Here is a 15,414-nt window from a genome sequence, read left to right as displayed (position 1 = left end):
GGGAAGGGGTCCAAGAACTGTGCGGGAAGACGGCGAGGGGCAATGCTCCTTTCTAGAATGAGTTTATTAAATACTTACAACCCCTCTGATACTGACCCCGTTTTACAGAGGAGGAAGCACGGGCTCAGAGAGGTTGAGGAACTTGCCCAAGCTCACACAGCTGGGATTCCAACCTTGTTAGGCCGTAGATCTTGACACCCAAGACCAGGCTCCTTCGTTACAGATCCCTGGAACCCCTCCCTCAGCCACTGTGCGACCTCGCGCGCGGGCATAAAGAGCAGGTCTGTACTTAGCACCCCGCCGTCCCTGAGGACTGTTCCCTTTTTCCCATTCCTGCTCTCTGGAAACTCATCCTTTCAGAGCTGATCCTATAGGCTCTCTGGGCCTCAATTTCCCCTTTGTGCGTGTGTGGGGCAGGGGTCTCCTTCTAGTAACAAGGAAGAGGGAGAGAAAGAGAAGGGAGTGGCTCCCTTCCTCACCCCCACCCTCGGGGCTAAGGTCCCAGCCGGGTCTTCAGGGAAGCCCACCTCCCGCCAAGCAAGGTCCCACGGGCAGGAATGGGGCTCGGCCCCTTTAAATCCCGCGCGGGAACGCCCGGGGCCGGGCCGCGCCGGTCCCGGATCTGCGGCTGGGAATTGCTGGTCTCCGCGTGTCCTGCCGGTGCTTCCCCTCGCTGTACCCCACCTCGCGGTGCCCCCAGCCCCGCGTGCAGGCTCCTTGCGCCAGGCCTTGAGGGCGCCGCGGCCGTGGGGAGAATGAGCCGCATCTACCACGACAGCGCCCTCCGGAACAAGGCGGTTCAGAGCGCGCGGCTGCCCGGGGCCTGGAACCCCGCCGCCCACCAGGGGTAGGCTCCGCCCGCGTCTCCCCACCGCTTCCCGGGCCCGGCCTCCGTTGGCTCCCGAGGCTCAGCTTTGAATCCGGGCTCCCTGGTTGGCAGGGGGAGGGGGTGCGCTAGCGGGGTCGGGTGCGGGTGGGAGGAAGGGCGGGGCTCGCCAAAGACCTCCCTGGCCTCCAGACCGCTCCTCCCTGCGCTCCCCTCGGAGCGCACCCCCCTGAGACACTGATCGGCGTGAAGCTCACCGAGGGTCGGTCCCGACTCCCAAGCAGGGCTCAAAAGGCGGTGCTTACTTCACGTCAGCCTTTGTCTCAACCCCACCCCGGTGACTCTAAGCTTCACCCCGCTGCCTTGCCTTCAGGCTTTTGCACGGGCTGCACCCCGCTCCGGAAGGGGCAGTGTCCTGCTGGACGGCAACAGCGGGTGGGAGTTGGCTTGGCAGGGCCGCGGGAGGGGCAGGGCCTGTCTGGAGGGCGTGTTAGATCCGGAGGGCCAGGCCCTGCCATCACGGACGCCGAGGTCATGAGAACGAATGGACGATTCAATTTGCAATTACAAACACTAAAGAATGAAGGGCGCAAGGGGCGGGGTGCGGTAGGGGCAAGTAAGGTCCAGGGTGTTTTCACTTTTCATCCCCATCCCTTCAGCTGCCCCCACCCCTCTCCCATTTCCGTGGTTCCAGAAAAGGAAGTCCCCAGGTTCTGCTTTTATGAAAACTAGAATTGGGAAGCGGGGGTCCATTTCCTCTCAGTGAGGGACCCTGCGATCTCGGGCTCATCACGAAACTTCTGAGTCTGGGTTTCTCCACTTCTAAAGTGGATACGAATGAGGACAGGAATATGAAAGTGCTTTAAAACAGGTGCAAAGGGAAGATACTTTATAGCAGCTTAGACCCCGCCCCCCCCCCCCAAAAATTTGGTGAAATAAAAAAGTAAAGTCCTCCGGTCAGAATGGCCATCATCAAAAAATCTACAAACAATAAATGCTGGAGAGGGTGTGGAGAAAAGGGAACCCTCTTGCACTGTTGGTGGGAATGTAAATTGATACAGCCACTATGGAGAACAGTAAGGAGGTTCCTTGAAAAACTAAAAAAGAATTACCATATGACCCAGCAATCCCACTACTGGGCATATACCCTGAGAAAACCATAATTCTAAAAGAGTCATGGGGCTTCCCTGGTGGCACAGTGGTTAAGAATCCACCTACCAATTCAGGGGACACAGGTTTGAGCCCTGGTCTGGGGAGATCCCACATGCCGCGGAGCAGCTAAGCCGGTGCGCCACAGCTACTGAGCCTGCATTCTAGAGCCTCCGAGCCACAACTACTGAAGCCCACACACCTAGAGCCCGTGCTCTGCAACAAGAGAAGCCACCACAATGAGAAGCTGGCGTACCACAACAAAGAGTAGCCCCTGCCCCCTGCAACTAGAGAAAGCCTGCATGCAGCAACAAAGACCCAACACAGCCAAAAATAAATAAATTTAAAAAATAATTTAAAAAAAAGAGTCATGTACCACAATGTTCATTGTAGCACTATTTACAATAGCCAGGTCATGGAAGCAACCTAAGTGTCCATCGACAGATGAATGGACAAAGAAGATGTGGCACATATATACAATGGAATATTACTCAGCCATAAAAAGAAATGAAATTGAGTTATTTGTAGTGAGGTGGATGGACCCAGAGTCTGTCATACAGAGTGAAGTAAGACAGAAAGAGAAAAGCAAATACTGTATGCTAACACATATATATGGAATCGAAAAAAAAAAAAAAAAGGTTTTGATGAACCTAGGGGCAGGACAGGAACAAAGGCACAGATGTAGAGAATGGACTTGAGGACACAGGGAGGGGGAAGGTTAAGCTGGGACAAAGTGAGAGAGTAGCATTGACATAAATACACAACCAAATGTATAACAGCTAGTGGGAAGCAGCTGGATAGCACAGGGAGATCAGCTTTGTGCTTTGAGACCACCTAGAGGAGTGAGGTAAGGAGGGTGGGAGGGAGACGCAAGAGGGAGGGGATATGGGGATATATGTATACATATAGCTGATTCACTTTGTTATACAGCAGGAACTAACACAACATTGTAAAGCAATTATACTCCAATAAAGATATTTAAAAAAAGTAAAGTCCTTTATATTTAGTAAACACTTAATAGTTTACAAAGCGCCTTCATATTCATGATCATATGTTATTGTCATAGAAGCAGAGTGAGGTGGCTATTACTCTCCCATTTGGTGGATAAGAAGACTGAGGCTCTGGTTACAGTAACCCCCTGCAGGAGGGGCCATAGCTCAGTCTTGCAGCCTGTCAATGTTCCTTCCTAACCTCCAGATGGTGCCCCAGCCTTTGGGACCCTCAGAGGAGTGGGGGCCCAGTGTGGGAGCCCAGAGAAAGGGGCTGCATCATACTGGGACTGCCCAGGGACCAGGTAAATGGGAGACACACCTGGGACTTGCTTCTGTCCTAGTGCAGACCCTGACCTGGGCCATTGCACTTGTGGTTCTTGCCTGAGGACTGACAGAACCAGTTGAGCCCTCATTCTCTCTCATCCTTAGGGGGAATGGCGTCCTACTGGAAGGAGAACTGGTCGATGTATCTCGGCACAGCATCTTGGATGACCATGGCAGGAAGGTGAGGATGTTTCCCTGGGGGCACCCGCAGGGCACTGGCTTCGGGGTCCTCACCCACCAAAGCATCTCTCTGCTTGGCTCTGCTAGTGCCAAGACTTGGGGTCCAGCTCTTTCCTTGAGGGGCTCACAGGGCAGGTGGGGGGGGTGTTGGTTGGGAGATTAGCAGCCAAAAGGGGCGACAGATGGAAGAGGTCAGTTAGGGCTGTGCTGGGTTTGATGGGAGGGCCTGGATTCTTGCTGAGAAGACAGACCAGGCCCTAAACCCGAGGGGTGTGTTTGGGGCCAGGACTGGGAGGGCTGAGAGCAGGAAAGGGTGAGGTGAGTGGTTCAGGACTCAGGCTGTGTGTTCTGAGTGGGCTGGAAGACCTGCCTTCTGAAGAGGTCCTGTCACCTTCTGATGGAACAAATTTAGAGTGCTGGGAAGCTTGCTGGGTAGGCAGGATGAGTGGCTCTTTATTCCGGGGCTGAAGGTCCAACTCCTGTCCTCTGGCCTGGTGGTTCCCACTGCCTCCGGACCTGATGGACAAGGTCAGAGTGAAGTTATATTCCTATGTGGGTGCAAGGTCAACAGTGACCTTCCCCTTTAGGGGTACCAGCTCTGTAGCTGGGAAGTCGTGTGTACTTTGAATTGTTTAAAATTGAATTACTTTAAATGCACTGTTGGAGTTTGCTGTTAGAAGACGCCTTGAAGTGACTGCATTTGCAGAGTGGTGAATATCTTAGCATGGGTTTACACATCTTTTTTTTTTTCTTTTCTTTTTGGCTGAACTGCGAGGCTTGAAGGATCTTAATTCCCTGACCAGGGATCGAACCCTGGCTCCCTGCAGTAGAAGCGCGGAGTCCTAACCACGGGACTGCCAGGGAATTCCCTTGCACGTCTTTTAATATCACTGTGTGGCTGGGTGTTTTGGAATGTTGGATTTTTATAAAGCAGGTCACTGTTGTGGACCTGGACCTCCACGTGTGTAGGGGTGTGAGAGCGTTGAGGTAGGAGGAGGGTTGCTGAGTTCTGGGCCTTTGTTTCCAGCCTGAGTGTCAAGCCACGTTGCCCGGGGCTTCGGTTCCCATGTCCATGCCCTTCTCCTCTTGTCCTCTGAGCCTCCTGGGGTTATGCCCTTTATCACCCGCCCATCTCAGATGTCCATGGACACACCTGGCATTCTCCATTCTGTACTAGCCAGTGTTTCTTTCCTGAGCACTAATTCTAAATCTCCACCCCCCACCAAATAACCCCACCCAGATGTGCTGACCACCTTATCTCCTTGATCTGTAGAACCGAGCTCATTAAATCCCTTCTTGAGGCAGGCCAGAGGCCTGGGGCTACACACAGCTGGTTTTTCACCCACACCCCATGGGAACAGCCTCAGCTCCGGCTCAGCACTAGTTTCAGGTCAAGAGATGCTTTGCTGCACCCTCCCCTCCTTAGCACGCAGGTCAGCAGGCTGAGCACAGCAGTCTGGAGCCCTAGCCAGCCTGCCCAGGAGAGCCCAGCAGTAGCTGAGTGGAGCTGGCCCACCTCGGCCGTCCTCCACAGGCAGGGTGTCCTCCAGCCCCTCTCCAAACTTGCCTTCTCCAACTCCTTGTTTCCTAATGATAGTGCACTAGACGCCCCCGACCACCAGCCTGCAAACCTCCACTGTCTCCCCTCCCCCCTCCCCCAGGTGAGTAATGCCTAGTCCTGCAGGCCTCCTACCTTGACCATTTTCCCCTCCCCTCCCTTCCTCTTTCCATGTCTGCTCACCTCACATGGGCCCTCAGGAACTCAGCCTGTCCTGACTAAACCTTGCACCCCCTCTCCTGCCTTCTGGCTGCACCCAGCGCCCATTCCTGCCCTGCTATCAGCTTGTCTCCTGAAAGACATCTCTCAGGGTCTCGCTGCTGTCCAAAAACCTTTCAGGATTCCTTCTAGTCTACCACATAAAATGCAAACTCCAAATGCCAACTCAAGGCTGATCCCCCACTTGCTTCCCCAGCCTGGACTCCCATGAGACCTCTCAGGGTCCTGCATTGCTCAAACATCCACACAGGACCTTGACTTTTATTTTATGTACTTGTCCAGGCTCTTAATATTCTTCCTACACCCTTATCCCACAGTTGCAGGTTTCTCCCCACTCTGAGACCTTGCCTTCTCTGTTTCTCCCAGGAAGTGGTTTCCTTTTCTTTAATCTCCTGTTTTGTGTGTGTGTTTTATTATAATATTTATTTAACTTTTTATTGATGTATAGTTGATCTACAGTGTTGTCAGTCTCCTGTTTTGATTAGGACAGCTGGCAAAGAGCATTTACAGCACATTTCATGCCTTATACTGTGTTTGCTCCTTGAACCCTTACAACGTGCCTGAAAGTAGACATCGTGTTGTCTCCAGGCAACAGGGGAAACTGAGGCTAGGGGTGATTTGCTCCAGGACTCACATCTGTTGGAAGAGGCACAGTGGCTGTCCTCACTCAGAACTCCATTTCAGTGCCCTTTCCATGGCATCTTGGCTGCTTCTGCTTCATGGTATTTGGGCTCCTTGGTGCTCGGGTTATGGTTTTCTGTATATTCTTTCTGTCTCTCACATGTGGAGGCCTTGGGGTCAGGCTCTGAGCCTGCCCTCTCATGGACGTCTAGCCATGGTTCATTATGTGTGGCAAGTGCTCTACTAAACACATGAATGAATGAATGAGTGAATGAATATTGGGAGTGGAAGCCTGTGGCCAGCTTGAATATCTTTTGGAGGTGGGGTGGGATTCTGGGGTAGAGAGTGAGGTTGGGAGGGCTGCAACCGGAGCACGTGGGGAGTGTGTGTTGTGTTGAAGGCTGAAGGGAATGAAGCAGCCCCTCACTGTCTCTCTGCTTGGCCCCAGGAGCGCTACTACGTGCTGTATATCCGGCCTAGTCACATCCATTGCCGTAAGTTCGACCCCAAGGGAAATGAAATCGAGCCCAACTTCAGCGCCACCAGGAAGGTGAACACAGGCTTCCTCATGTCATCCTATAGTAGGTACCCTTCGCCCTTTCTCCCTCAGAGCCTTCATACGCTGTGGTCTTCCTTTGTCTCCAGAGGTCTCTTGGTCCCTAGAAAGTGTCTTCTCAGCCTTGAAGCCCACATTTGGCCTGAGGGGCCCCTGGCTGGACTCTTCCTGCCCCCCATTCACTCAGAGGATCCCCGGTGCCCTACCTCAGTGCTGAGGACCTGGGTGCCTTCCCAGCTCCTGCCATCTCTTGCAGTCTGGCAGAATCGTCCATGAACCTGCCTTAGTGCAGAGCCCAGGCCAGGTGGCCTCTATTTTCCTGCCAAAATGCTCACTTGGTTCTTGGGCCCTTTGTGATCTTATTCCTCTTCCCAATTTTGGCTGGAGAAGGACCTCCTTGCTGTCTGCCCCATGTGAGAAGGTTTAGAGGTTGAGTGGGTACTCATCATCCCTCTATCATTTTATCCATTCATGCTTTCAGTTGCTCACTAAGTATCTGAACATTTAGTGAGAATCCACCGTGTGCCAGACCCTGAACTGCATGCTGAGGGTTCAGGGACGAGCAAGACGTGGACTTGCACACAAGCCGTTCTCAGGCTGGTAGAGGAGATGGACAGGCCATGACTGGAGCCCTAGCGGGGGCTCTGAGCCCAGGCAGGTGCGATTGGGGGAGGTGCCCTGGAGGAGGGAATGCCAGTACTGGATCCTGAAAGACAAGCAGGTATCAGCAGGGTGCCAGGGCTTGGAAGGGTGTTTCAGAGAGGGGGCAGGGTGCCAAGGGCATTCTGGGAACTGAGGGCTCCCGAAGGTGAAGAGCAGCCCTGCAGAGAGGGCACCCAGTCGAGGGTGCAGGGGAGCTCTGCGTGAGTGGTTTTAAGTTAGGTGAGTGATACGATTAGATTTGCTCTTTTTTAAAATAAATTTATTTATGTTTGGCTGCGTTGGGTCTTCGTTGCTGCATGTGGGCTTTCTTTAGTCGCAGTGAGCGTGGGCTACTCTTCGTTGTGGTGCGTGGGCTTCTTATTGCAGTGGCTTCTCTTGTTGCGGAGCACAGCCTCTAGGCACTCGGGCTTCAGTAGTTGTGGCATGCGGGCTCAGTTGCTCCACGGCATGTGGGATCTTCCTGGACCAGGGCTCGAACCTGTGTCCCCTGCATCGGCAGGCGGATTCTTAACCACTGCACCACCACAGAAGTCCAGATTTGCTTTTTAAAGTCCCTGGGGAAGTGAAGAGACTGGAGACCAGGAGGCTGTTAGGAGGCCATGATGGCATCTAGGAGGGAGATAAGAGGCCCAGGATTAAGGACTGGTCAGTGAGGATGGAGAGACTGGGCAGACTCAAGATAGAGGAGGGACCATGGCCTCGGTGTTTGTTTGGATATGGGGGGAGTCAGGGATGACCCCAGGATTTGGGCTCAGGTGCCAGGTTTGGGAGATGGAGGTGCAAGAGGAGGAGGTTTGGGGAGAAGATATCTGTTTGGGACACATGGCATTAGCCACGTGGTGGTGCTTCCAGGTAGAGGTAGATGTGCACTAGGGACTTGGTACAGTTCTAGAACCCAGGAAGAGGGCTGGGCTGACAGCAGGTATTTTGGAGTCATCACACACGGGTCGTATTGAAGCTGTGCCAGTGGACAGAGTCAGCCAGGAAGTTGTCCTGGGGAACAGCAACAACGGGGGTGGACAGGGAAGGAGCCTTGTAAGGAGCAGGGGAGGGAACGCTGGCGGGGTCTGAGCGGGGTGGGGCAGGTGTGTGTCTCTGAAGCCCAGCGAAGCCCAGGGGTGAGGAGTAACAATGGGGTCAGGCGGTGCCCAAGGCCCAGGTAAGTCGGGACTGCGGAGCATCCAGTGGCTTCACAGTGACATGCTCCCCAGTGACTGGTGGGGGGTGAACAGTGTCTAGAGTAGTGGGTGCCAGAGCTGGAAAGCAGGTAGGTGGTAAGGAAAGATCCAAGAGAGGAGAAGGAGAGGCAAGTCCTGGAGGAGATGGGAGGGGGTGGGGTCTGGGGCCCAGATGAGCTGGCCTGAGGCAGGAGGGGAGACACCTCGTCCTTTGAGACAGATGGGAAGGAGGAGAGGTTTCTTGTGGTTCTAGGTAACTGGACAGGTAGGTCGTGGCCCCACCTCTGGCTTCTGTTATCTTGTGAAGTAGGAGATGAGGTGGCTTGTCTGGGGGACAGTGGGCAGGGTGAGGGTTGAGGAGAAAGTTCTCTGTGTGAGCAAGGTGTCTAGGGAATCCCAGAAGGCGTCCCTGACAGAGCTTGGCAGAGGTTTTACACCACAAATGGAGCATGGTCTGGTGTTCAGGACCCGCGGCCGCCTGGGTATCAGTGTGGGGAAGGCAGCCAGTAGATGGCACTGGGGTTGCCATACTCTCAACGCTGCAAGTTCTCACTTCTTAGTCTGGGACCGGGACTCCCCGCTCCATGCTGCCCCCGCCCTGGGATTAGCAGATTTGGGACTTTCAGGGTAGGCGGGTGACAGGCTGTTGGAACCTTCCCTGAGCCTCTGCGCTCTGCCCGAGCCAGGACGAGCAGGCCAGTAGAGAGTATGAGGACCACCAAAGTTTGCTGCTGGTTCCAGCAGACCCCACCCCAGCCAGGGAGTCCCTGAGAGCCCAGAGAGAACCCTGCCTGGTCACTGGGGTCTCAGTGGGAAGGCAGAATTGTGTGAAGGGCTTGAATCCTGCCTCCTCCACTGACTAGCTCTGTAACCTTGGGCAAATTACTTAACCTGTCTAAGCCTTAATTTTCTCATCTGTGAATAGGGATAGTAAAAACATTGACACTTGCTGAGTGCCAGTCCCCATGCTAAGTGCTTTACCTGCATTCGATATTTCTTTCACATGTCACATCACTCCCATCGGGTAGGTACCTCTTTTATCCTTATTTGTCAGGCACAGAGAGAGGTTAAGTAACTTGCCTGTGGTCACATAGCATGTAAGCAGATTTGCACCAGCTAGCCTGGCTCCAGAGCCCGTAGCCGTAACTCCTCTGTGATGCGTTCCTTGAGTACTGGCAGAATGTGAACTCAGAGCCCCTACCTTCGGGTGGTTGTGAGCGTGTACAACACGGAGGCCTTACCTGGCTCCTAAAAAGCCCTCCTAGAGTGCTTGCTATTACGGTGGTAATGACTGTCTCATGCTGTGTGCCTGCAGAGGTGGAAGCCAAGGGGAACACCGACAGACTCACGCCTGAGGTGCTGAAGGGGCTGGTGAACAAGCCAGAGCTGCTTGCGCTGACGGAGAGCCTCACCCCTGACCAGACAGTGGCATTCTGGATGCCTGAGTCGGAGATGGAGGCCGTGGAGCTCGAGCTGGGGGCTGGGGTACGGCTGAAAACTCGAGGCGACGGCCCCTTCCTGGGTGAGCAGTGCAGCCCTCACTGTGGCCTGATGCTTCTATATGGCCTGTGGGGGCTCCTGGCCTCCTGTCTGAGGCTTACCCACCCCTCCTGCTTCGAGTTCATGGAGCAGGCCACATCTGGCCTCCCCGTGGACAAGACCCCTTGAGATTTATTCCTAAGTCCCTGGGCAAGTGCTTTGGGGCCAATAGCCTGAACACTTTGGATCCTGGGGTGCTGCCCAACCCCATGGTTCCTGTGGGTGACCTCTCCTATCCATTGCCTCGGGGGTCCCATCCAGGGCCTCCCTGAGCACACTCAGGCCTAGGGGACCCCAGCAGAATGGGCCAGCCCCCACTATGTTTCTGCCACATGGAGAGAGGCCTTCAACTTCTCCTTTCAGATTCATTAGCCAAACTCGAGGCTGGAACAGTGACCAAGTGTAATTTCGCTGGTGATGGGAAGATGGGGGCATCCTGGACAGACAACATCATGGCCCAAAAGTCTTCAGAGGGGGCTGCAGTGGAGACCCGAGAGCAGGGGGACGGCGCCGAGGACGAGGAGTGGGTAGGTCTGGGGAGATAACCGTGGACCTGGAGTTGGTGTGGTTCATCTCCTGGCAGGAGTTTGTATGCACTGGTTGTGGTTGGGTGTAGGACGGCAGCATAAACTTTACTCCCCAGCTTTGGTGGAATTGCTGAGAGTGTGTTAGCATCAGGAAAATTCCCTCAAGGTATAAAGGGACCTTTCTTTTTGGTGGGTCTGAACTGTGCCAATCAACAAGAGAGCCCCAAAGATTTATGAAAGCAAGGGATGGAAGGAAGGGAGTGCAGAGGGGAACCAAGGAGGCTTAATTCCATTAAGGCTCCAAACATTTCTACTTCAAGTGAATACATTAGCCATGTTGAGCAGCTGAATGAGCGTTTTCCCCCCTTTGTTCTGGGCTCCCTGCCCAGAGTGGCTGGAAAATGGCTGCCTGGTCCTTAATAGTTATTTTAGCCCAAAGTTCAGCCTCCTAGTTGATCCTCAGCCTACTCACGGTTGATTTGGTATTTTGAGGTATATTTCACCTGAAGATTTGATTTGGTGTCAAAAGGCCCCAGATTGAACGTTTAAAACAAAGTCTCAGAAAAATGGGCTCTTTATCTAGGTGATGAAGATGATGATATTTGCCAGAGAAAGCAGGGGCAGATAGAGGGAGTGGGTTCCCTTTTGTCTTAATAGAGTGAGTCTTGGACTAAAAAACAATTGGAATTGCCAGGCTGGCTCCCTGGGCCAACACTAATGAGATGAGGCCAAGGCAGGTAGCCGCGGGCCCCGCTGGTACCACTCATTCGAACCCTTGTTTGTCTGATGACGGTAGAAGACTTTTACGAAATGTGCTCTGTTCGTATCTCTTTACTTTACCTCTAGGACGACTGAGGTCAGTGAGAGATGGGGTGCCTCCGGGGCCCACTGTTGAGCATTTCTTCCATCAACTTTCACTCTGGAGCTCGAGAGAGCAGGTCCACCAAGCCTTGCCTGGTTCTTCCCTACAGCCACTGTGGAATACCCTTTGAACAAGCTCTGCTAAAATCAAACGCAAGAGCCTGACGTTAGACGTGGGGCCCCAGCCTGTGGCTCATGGAGGGTCCCTCCCTGGATGTGAGTCTAGCCTTCCTAGACATTTTCATGGTGGCCCTCACCCTGAGTGGCAGCCTTGTTTCTGGAGGCAGGCAGGGGGCAAGTCCCCCAGGGCAGTCAGAAGAACTGGACTTGGTTTTGGTGCAGAACTGGTGGGGAATCCCTCACCTGCATGCAGAGTGGCTCAGAGGAGAAGTGAGCGGGGCCTCCTTCTTCTGTCCTTGTTGTATTTCCTGGTTTCCTTCTGCAATTGCCCTCCTCCCCAGCACTCTGTGCTGTAGCCTCTGCCCTCCTGCTCAAGCCTCCTTGTCCCCTGTGCCCTTTTCAGTCCCCAGAGCTGCCAGTTCTTTATTCCTCCTCTGGTTCTCTGCCACCCTGGGGGTTCCTGTCTCCTGACCTCCTTTGGCGGCTTTCCTGGGAATGCTCTTTTCAGGGAGGCTGAGAGCGTTCACAGGGGTGGCCAGCTGGTCTCCAACTCTCTGACTCATTCTGCCAGGCCACATTTTGGACAACACCTTTTTTCTTGTTTTGTACCTTGAGAACTTTTTACGAATGAGTAAATCTTCAGGAAGGATTCCTCTACACTGACTGTGTAATTATTAGGTATAAACTGAGCAACCTCCCTATAAGAAGAAAGCCGTATCTTTTTGGTCATGAACAATTGCCTTGCTGGGTAGTATGCCCACACCCACATCTATGAAGAGATCTGGAGTTGAAATCTACACGTCCTAAGAATGGGTAGGGACTTGGTGGAATGTGGATCCTGCTTCTCTCAGGGAAAAGAGGGGTGGTGGTAAACTAACAATTATGGAGTCCCCTAATGTGTCAAACACAGCACTAGATGCTTTCCGTGATGATAATTATAGTCCCTGACTGTTGAGTGCTTCTTGGTTCTATTACTTGTGCCAAGCACTTCCAGTATCTTACTTAATTGTCACAACAATCCCAAGAGGCACATGTGATTATTATCTCCATTTTTTTTCATATGGTTTTCATGGTTGAGGTCCCAGCGTTTATTATCAGGGTTCAAACTTTCATTTGCCTTCCTGCATATTTAAGCCTGGGCTCAACAATATGGCTGTGAGGCTTGGGGTTAACACTTCATTTAGGCCACCTGAAGTCACAGGTCACTGGACTGCCCTCGGGTCTCTTCTGTTCTTGTTGCCCTTTTCTTAGTTCACATACTCGTTCTCTTACCTCAGCTACTATAGAAGCCGCCTCGCTAGTGTCCTGTGTCTGAATGGGGCTGGCTCACTGTTGAGCATGCTGGGACCTCAACCATGTGGTGGCCAGGGGAGGGGTTAAACAGGAGGAGGACTGGGGACACTGACATGGGGAGAGGCACCCAGTGAGGGCATCCTGTTGCCCAAAGCACTGTGGCCAAAGGGTATGGCAAGCTCATGTGGGCAGGCCACCATTCTAAACGAGGAGGCACGGCGTGTCAATGGGGGAGCCCCTGGGCAACAACTAGGCTTGGTGTCTCAGTGGGGTGGGGATGGGCTCCTGGAAGGAAAAGGCCATGGTGGCTGGAGCTTAGAGAATGGTGGGAGGTTGGGCATGGCATCTTCAGCATGTTAAGTATTTTGGGACTTTATCCTTAATACCTTGGAAGCCAGTGATCCCCAGGAGAGTAATAAGATCTGATTTGTATATTTCAAAGATCACTTGACTGCAGAGAAACTGAAGGCAATGAGCCCAACTAGGAGACTGCTGCAGTGGTGGGGGTGAGAGCCTAGAGTGATTTAGTCTATAGCAGTGGCAGAGGAGATGGAAAGAAATTCAGGTAGACAGGTGGAAAGGGACTTTCCAGCAAGAGAAGAGGACCTGCAAGGCCATGGAGGTGGGGGAGTGGCCCGATCTTGGAATATGCAATTTCTGTACATGGTCATTGCAATTTTATACCAACACATAAAATTTGATAATCCTTTTTCAATTGATGTTGTATAACTACTTCCTATCAATATATCACTAGTCTTCATGTCATTGTTTTTAAAATTGACTACCTTAATAGCTCTATTATTTTCCAGAATTTGGGTAATTAATTGATCCCTCTTTGGAGCTATCTGTGTCAAAAACTATTGTAAATTACATAGTTCCCTCAATCTCACCTGCCTCCCCCCGCCACTATATTTTGTTTTGTTTTGTTAAGATTTTTTGACGTGGACCATTTTTAAAGTCTTTATTGAATCTGTTACAATATTGCTTCTGTTTTATCTTTTGTTTTTTTTGGCACGAGGCATGTGGGATCTTAGCTCCTGGGCCAGGGATCAAACCTGTACCCCCTGCGCTGGAAGGTGAAGGCTTAACCGCTGGACCGCCAGGGAAGTTCCCAGGGTTATTTGTTTAGGGATGGATTCCTAGGGGTCAGATTACTGGGAATCTAGGAATTCTTTGTAAAGGTCTTGGGTTTTTTATTTCTGTTTGTTTTGTTTTGTTTTTTTTGGGCCACGCCATTGCGGCATGTGGGATCTTCCCTGACCAGGGGTTGAACCCATGCCCCCTGCATTGGAGGCTGTAAAGGTTTTGTTATATTGCCAAATTGCTTTCCAAAAGGGTTGTTCTAAATTATAATCTCACCAGCAAGGTAGGAGAGGACTACTTTCACGCTACCCTTGCTAGACTTGGGTATGATAATATTTTAAAAATTGATATTTGATAAGGTAAAAATAACACTTTAAGTTAATACTTTAATTTTAATTAGGCTTTTCCCCCATTAATAGTGAGCTTAAGGATTTTATTTCATGTTCATTTTCTAGATGTATTTCCTCATTTGTTACTCAGTTCCTTTGCCCATTTATTACTGAGGGGGGGAGGTTTTTTTGGTTTATCAGTATTTATATTTTAAATATAACCATTTGCCATATTTAAAAAACTTTTCCATTAAAAAAATTGACTTACAAACGTAAAATTTTTGTATAGCTATATCTTGACTTTTTATGATTTTTATTGCTTCTAAGCTTATATACTCTTTTCAGATGTTAGATTCTCTATCATTTTCTTCCACTCTAGTTATTACTTGGTTTTATATTTAACTCTGTATTCCACTCTGCCTTTAATTTGAGAGAGTATGAAGGGAGATAACTAAATTGCTTATTTTCAAATTGCTAACCAGTTATCCCAACACACTGAATTCCTTCCCACTGTCAAGGTATGATGTCTTCCACATCACATATTAAAATCACTTACACTTAAATTATCCATTATATTTCAATAAGTCTCCCTTTAATGACAATGTGACCTATCAGAGTAGGTTTTCATAGTTGGTAGAGCTAGGTCTCACTTATTATTCTTCTGTTTCAGAATTTTTTTTGGTATTCCTCCTCAACATTTGAAATATTTTGTCAAGTTTCAGTGCATATTTATTGCCTTTGGATTCTTTTAAATGAAAAAAAAAACTCTGGCTACAAGAGTAATACATTTTATTTTAGAAAATTTAAAATAAGAAAAAAATATAATTCCACCACCACTTTTAAAATCACTTATGTAGTACTCAGTTATACACCATGCACTGCTCTGAGTACTTACAAATATTAACTCTTTTTGTGCTATACCAACTGTCTTAGGTAAGTAGAATTTTTTTTTTCAAGTAGAAATAAACTAGTCTTATAGTAAAGGAAACTGATGTTATGCCTGTTTTACAAATGATGACACTTGCCCAAGGTGCACAGGTGGTGGAGAGAGCCAGGGTTTTGATCAGAGCAGTGTGGTTCCACCGGCCTGTGGTGAACACTATGATGCTGCCATTCCATCAGACACAATTATTATTCATATTTTGGTGTATATACTTCCAATCTTTTACCAAGTGGAGTGTCCCTCTACATACATATGCATGTGGATCAATGCATTTAACCAGTTTCTCATTTTGGAATAATTAGTTTGCTTCCCACTTTCCCCTGTAATAAGACTGCTGAGATGTATGTTCTTGAGGCTAAATCTTTTCACACACCCGCATCGTTTTATTATAAATTCTAAAACTGGAAATGCTGGGTCTAATGTTCAATATATTTTAAAGGCTTGATAAATATT

General features: G+C 50.6%; 1 protein-coding gene across 1 annotated transcript; it reads left to right on the top strand.

The window, feature by feature from the left end:
* The first annotated feature begins 700 nt into the window (after positions 1-700).
* Positions 701-11,959, top strand: ARPIN (actin related protein 2/3 complex inhibitor). Its single transcript, XM_065871131.1, has 6 exons — positions 701-847; positions 3,397-3,472; positions 6,318-6,450; positions 9,582-9,788; positions 10,169-10,332; positions 11,179-11,959. Exons 1-6 carry the CDS (start codon positions 756-758, stop codon positions 11,185-11,187), a joined length of 681 nt encoding a protein of 226 aa, XP_065727203.1. The 5' UTR covers positions 701-755; the 3' UTR covers positions 11,188-11,959.
* Positions 11,960-15,414: the final 3,455 nt, after the last annotated feature.

This window comes from Phocoena phocoena, chromosome 2, assembly GCF_963924675.1.
Source record: "Phocoena phocoena chromosome 2, mPhoPho1.1, whole genome shotgun sequence".
Taxonomy (NCBI): domain Eukaryota; kingdom Metazoa; phylum Chordata; class Mammalia; order Artiodactyla; family Phocoenidae; genus Phocoena; species Phocoena phocoena.
This window is presented reverse-complemented; position numbering and strand designations above follow the sequence as displayed.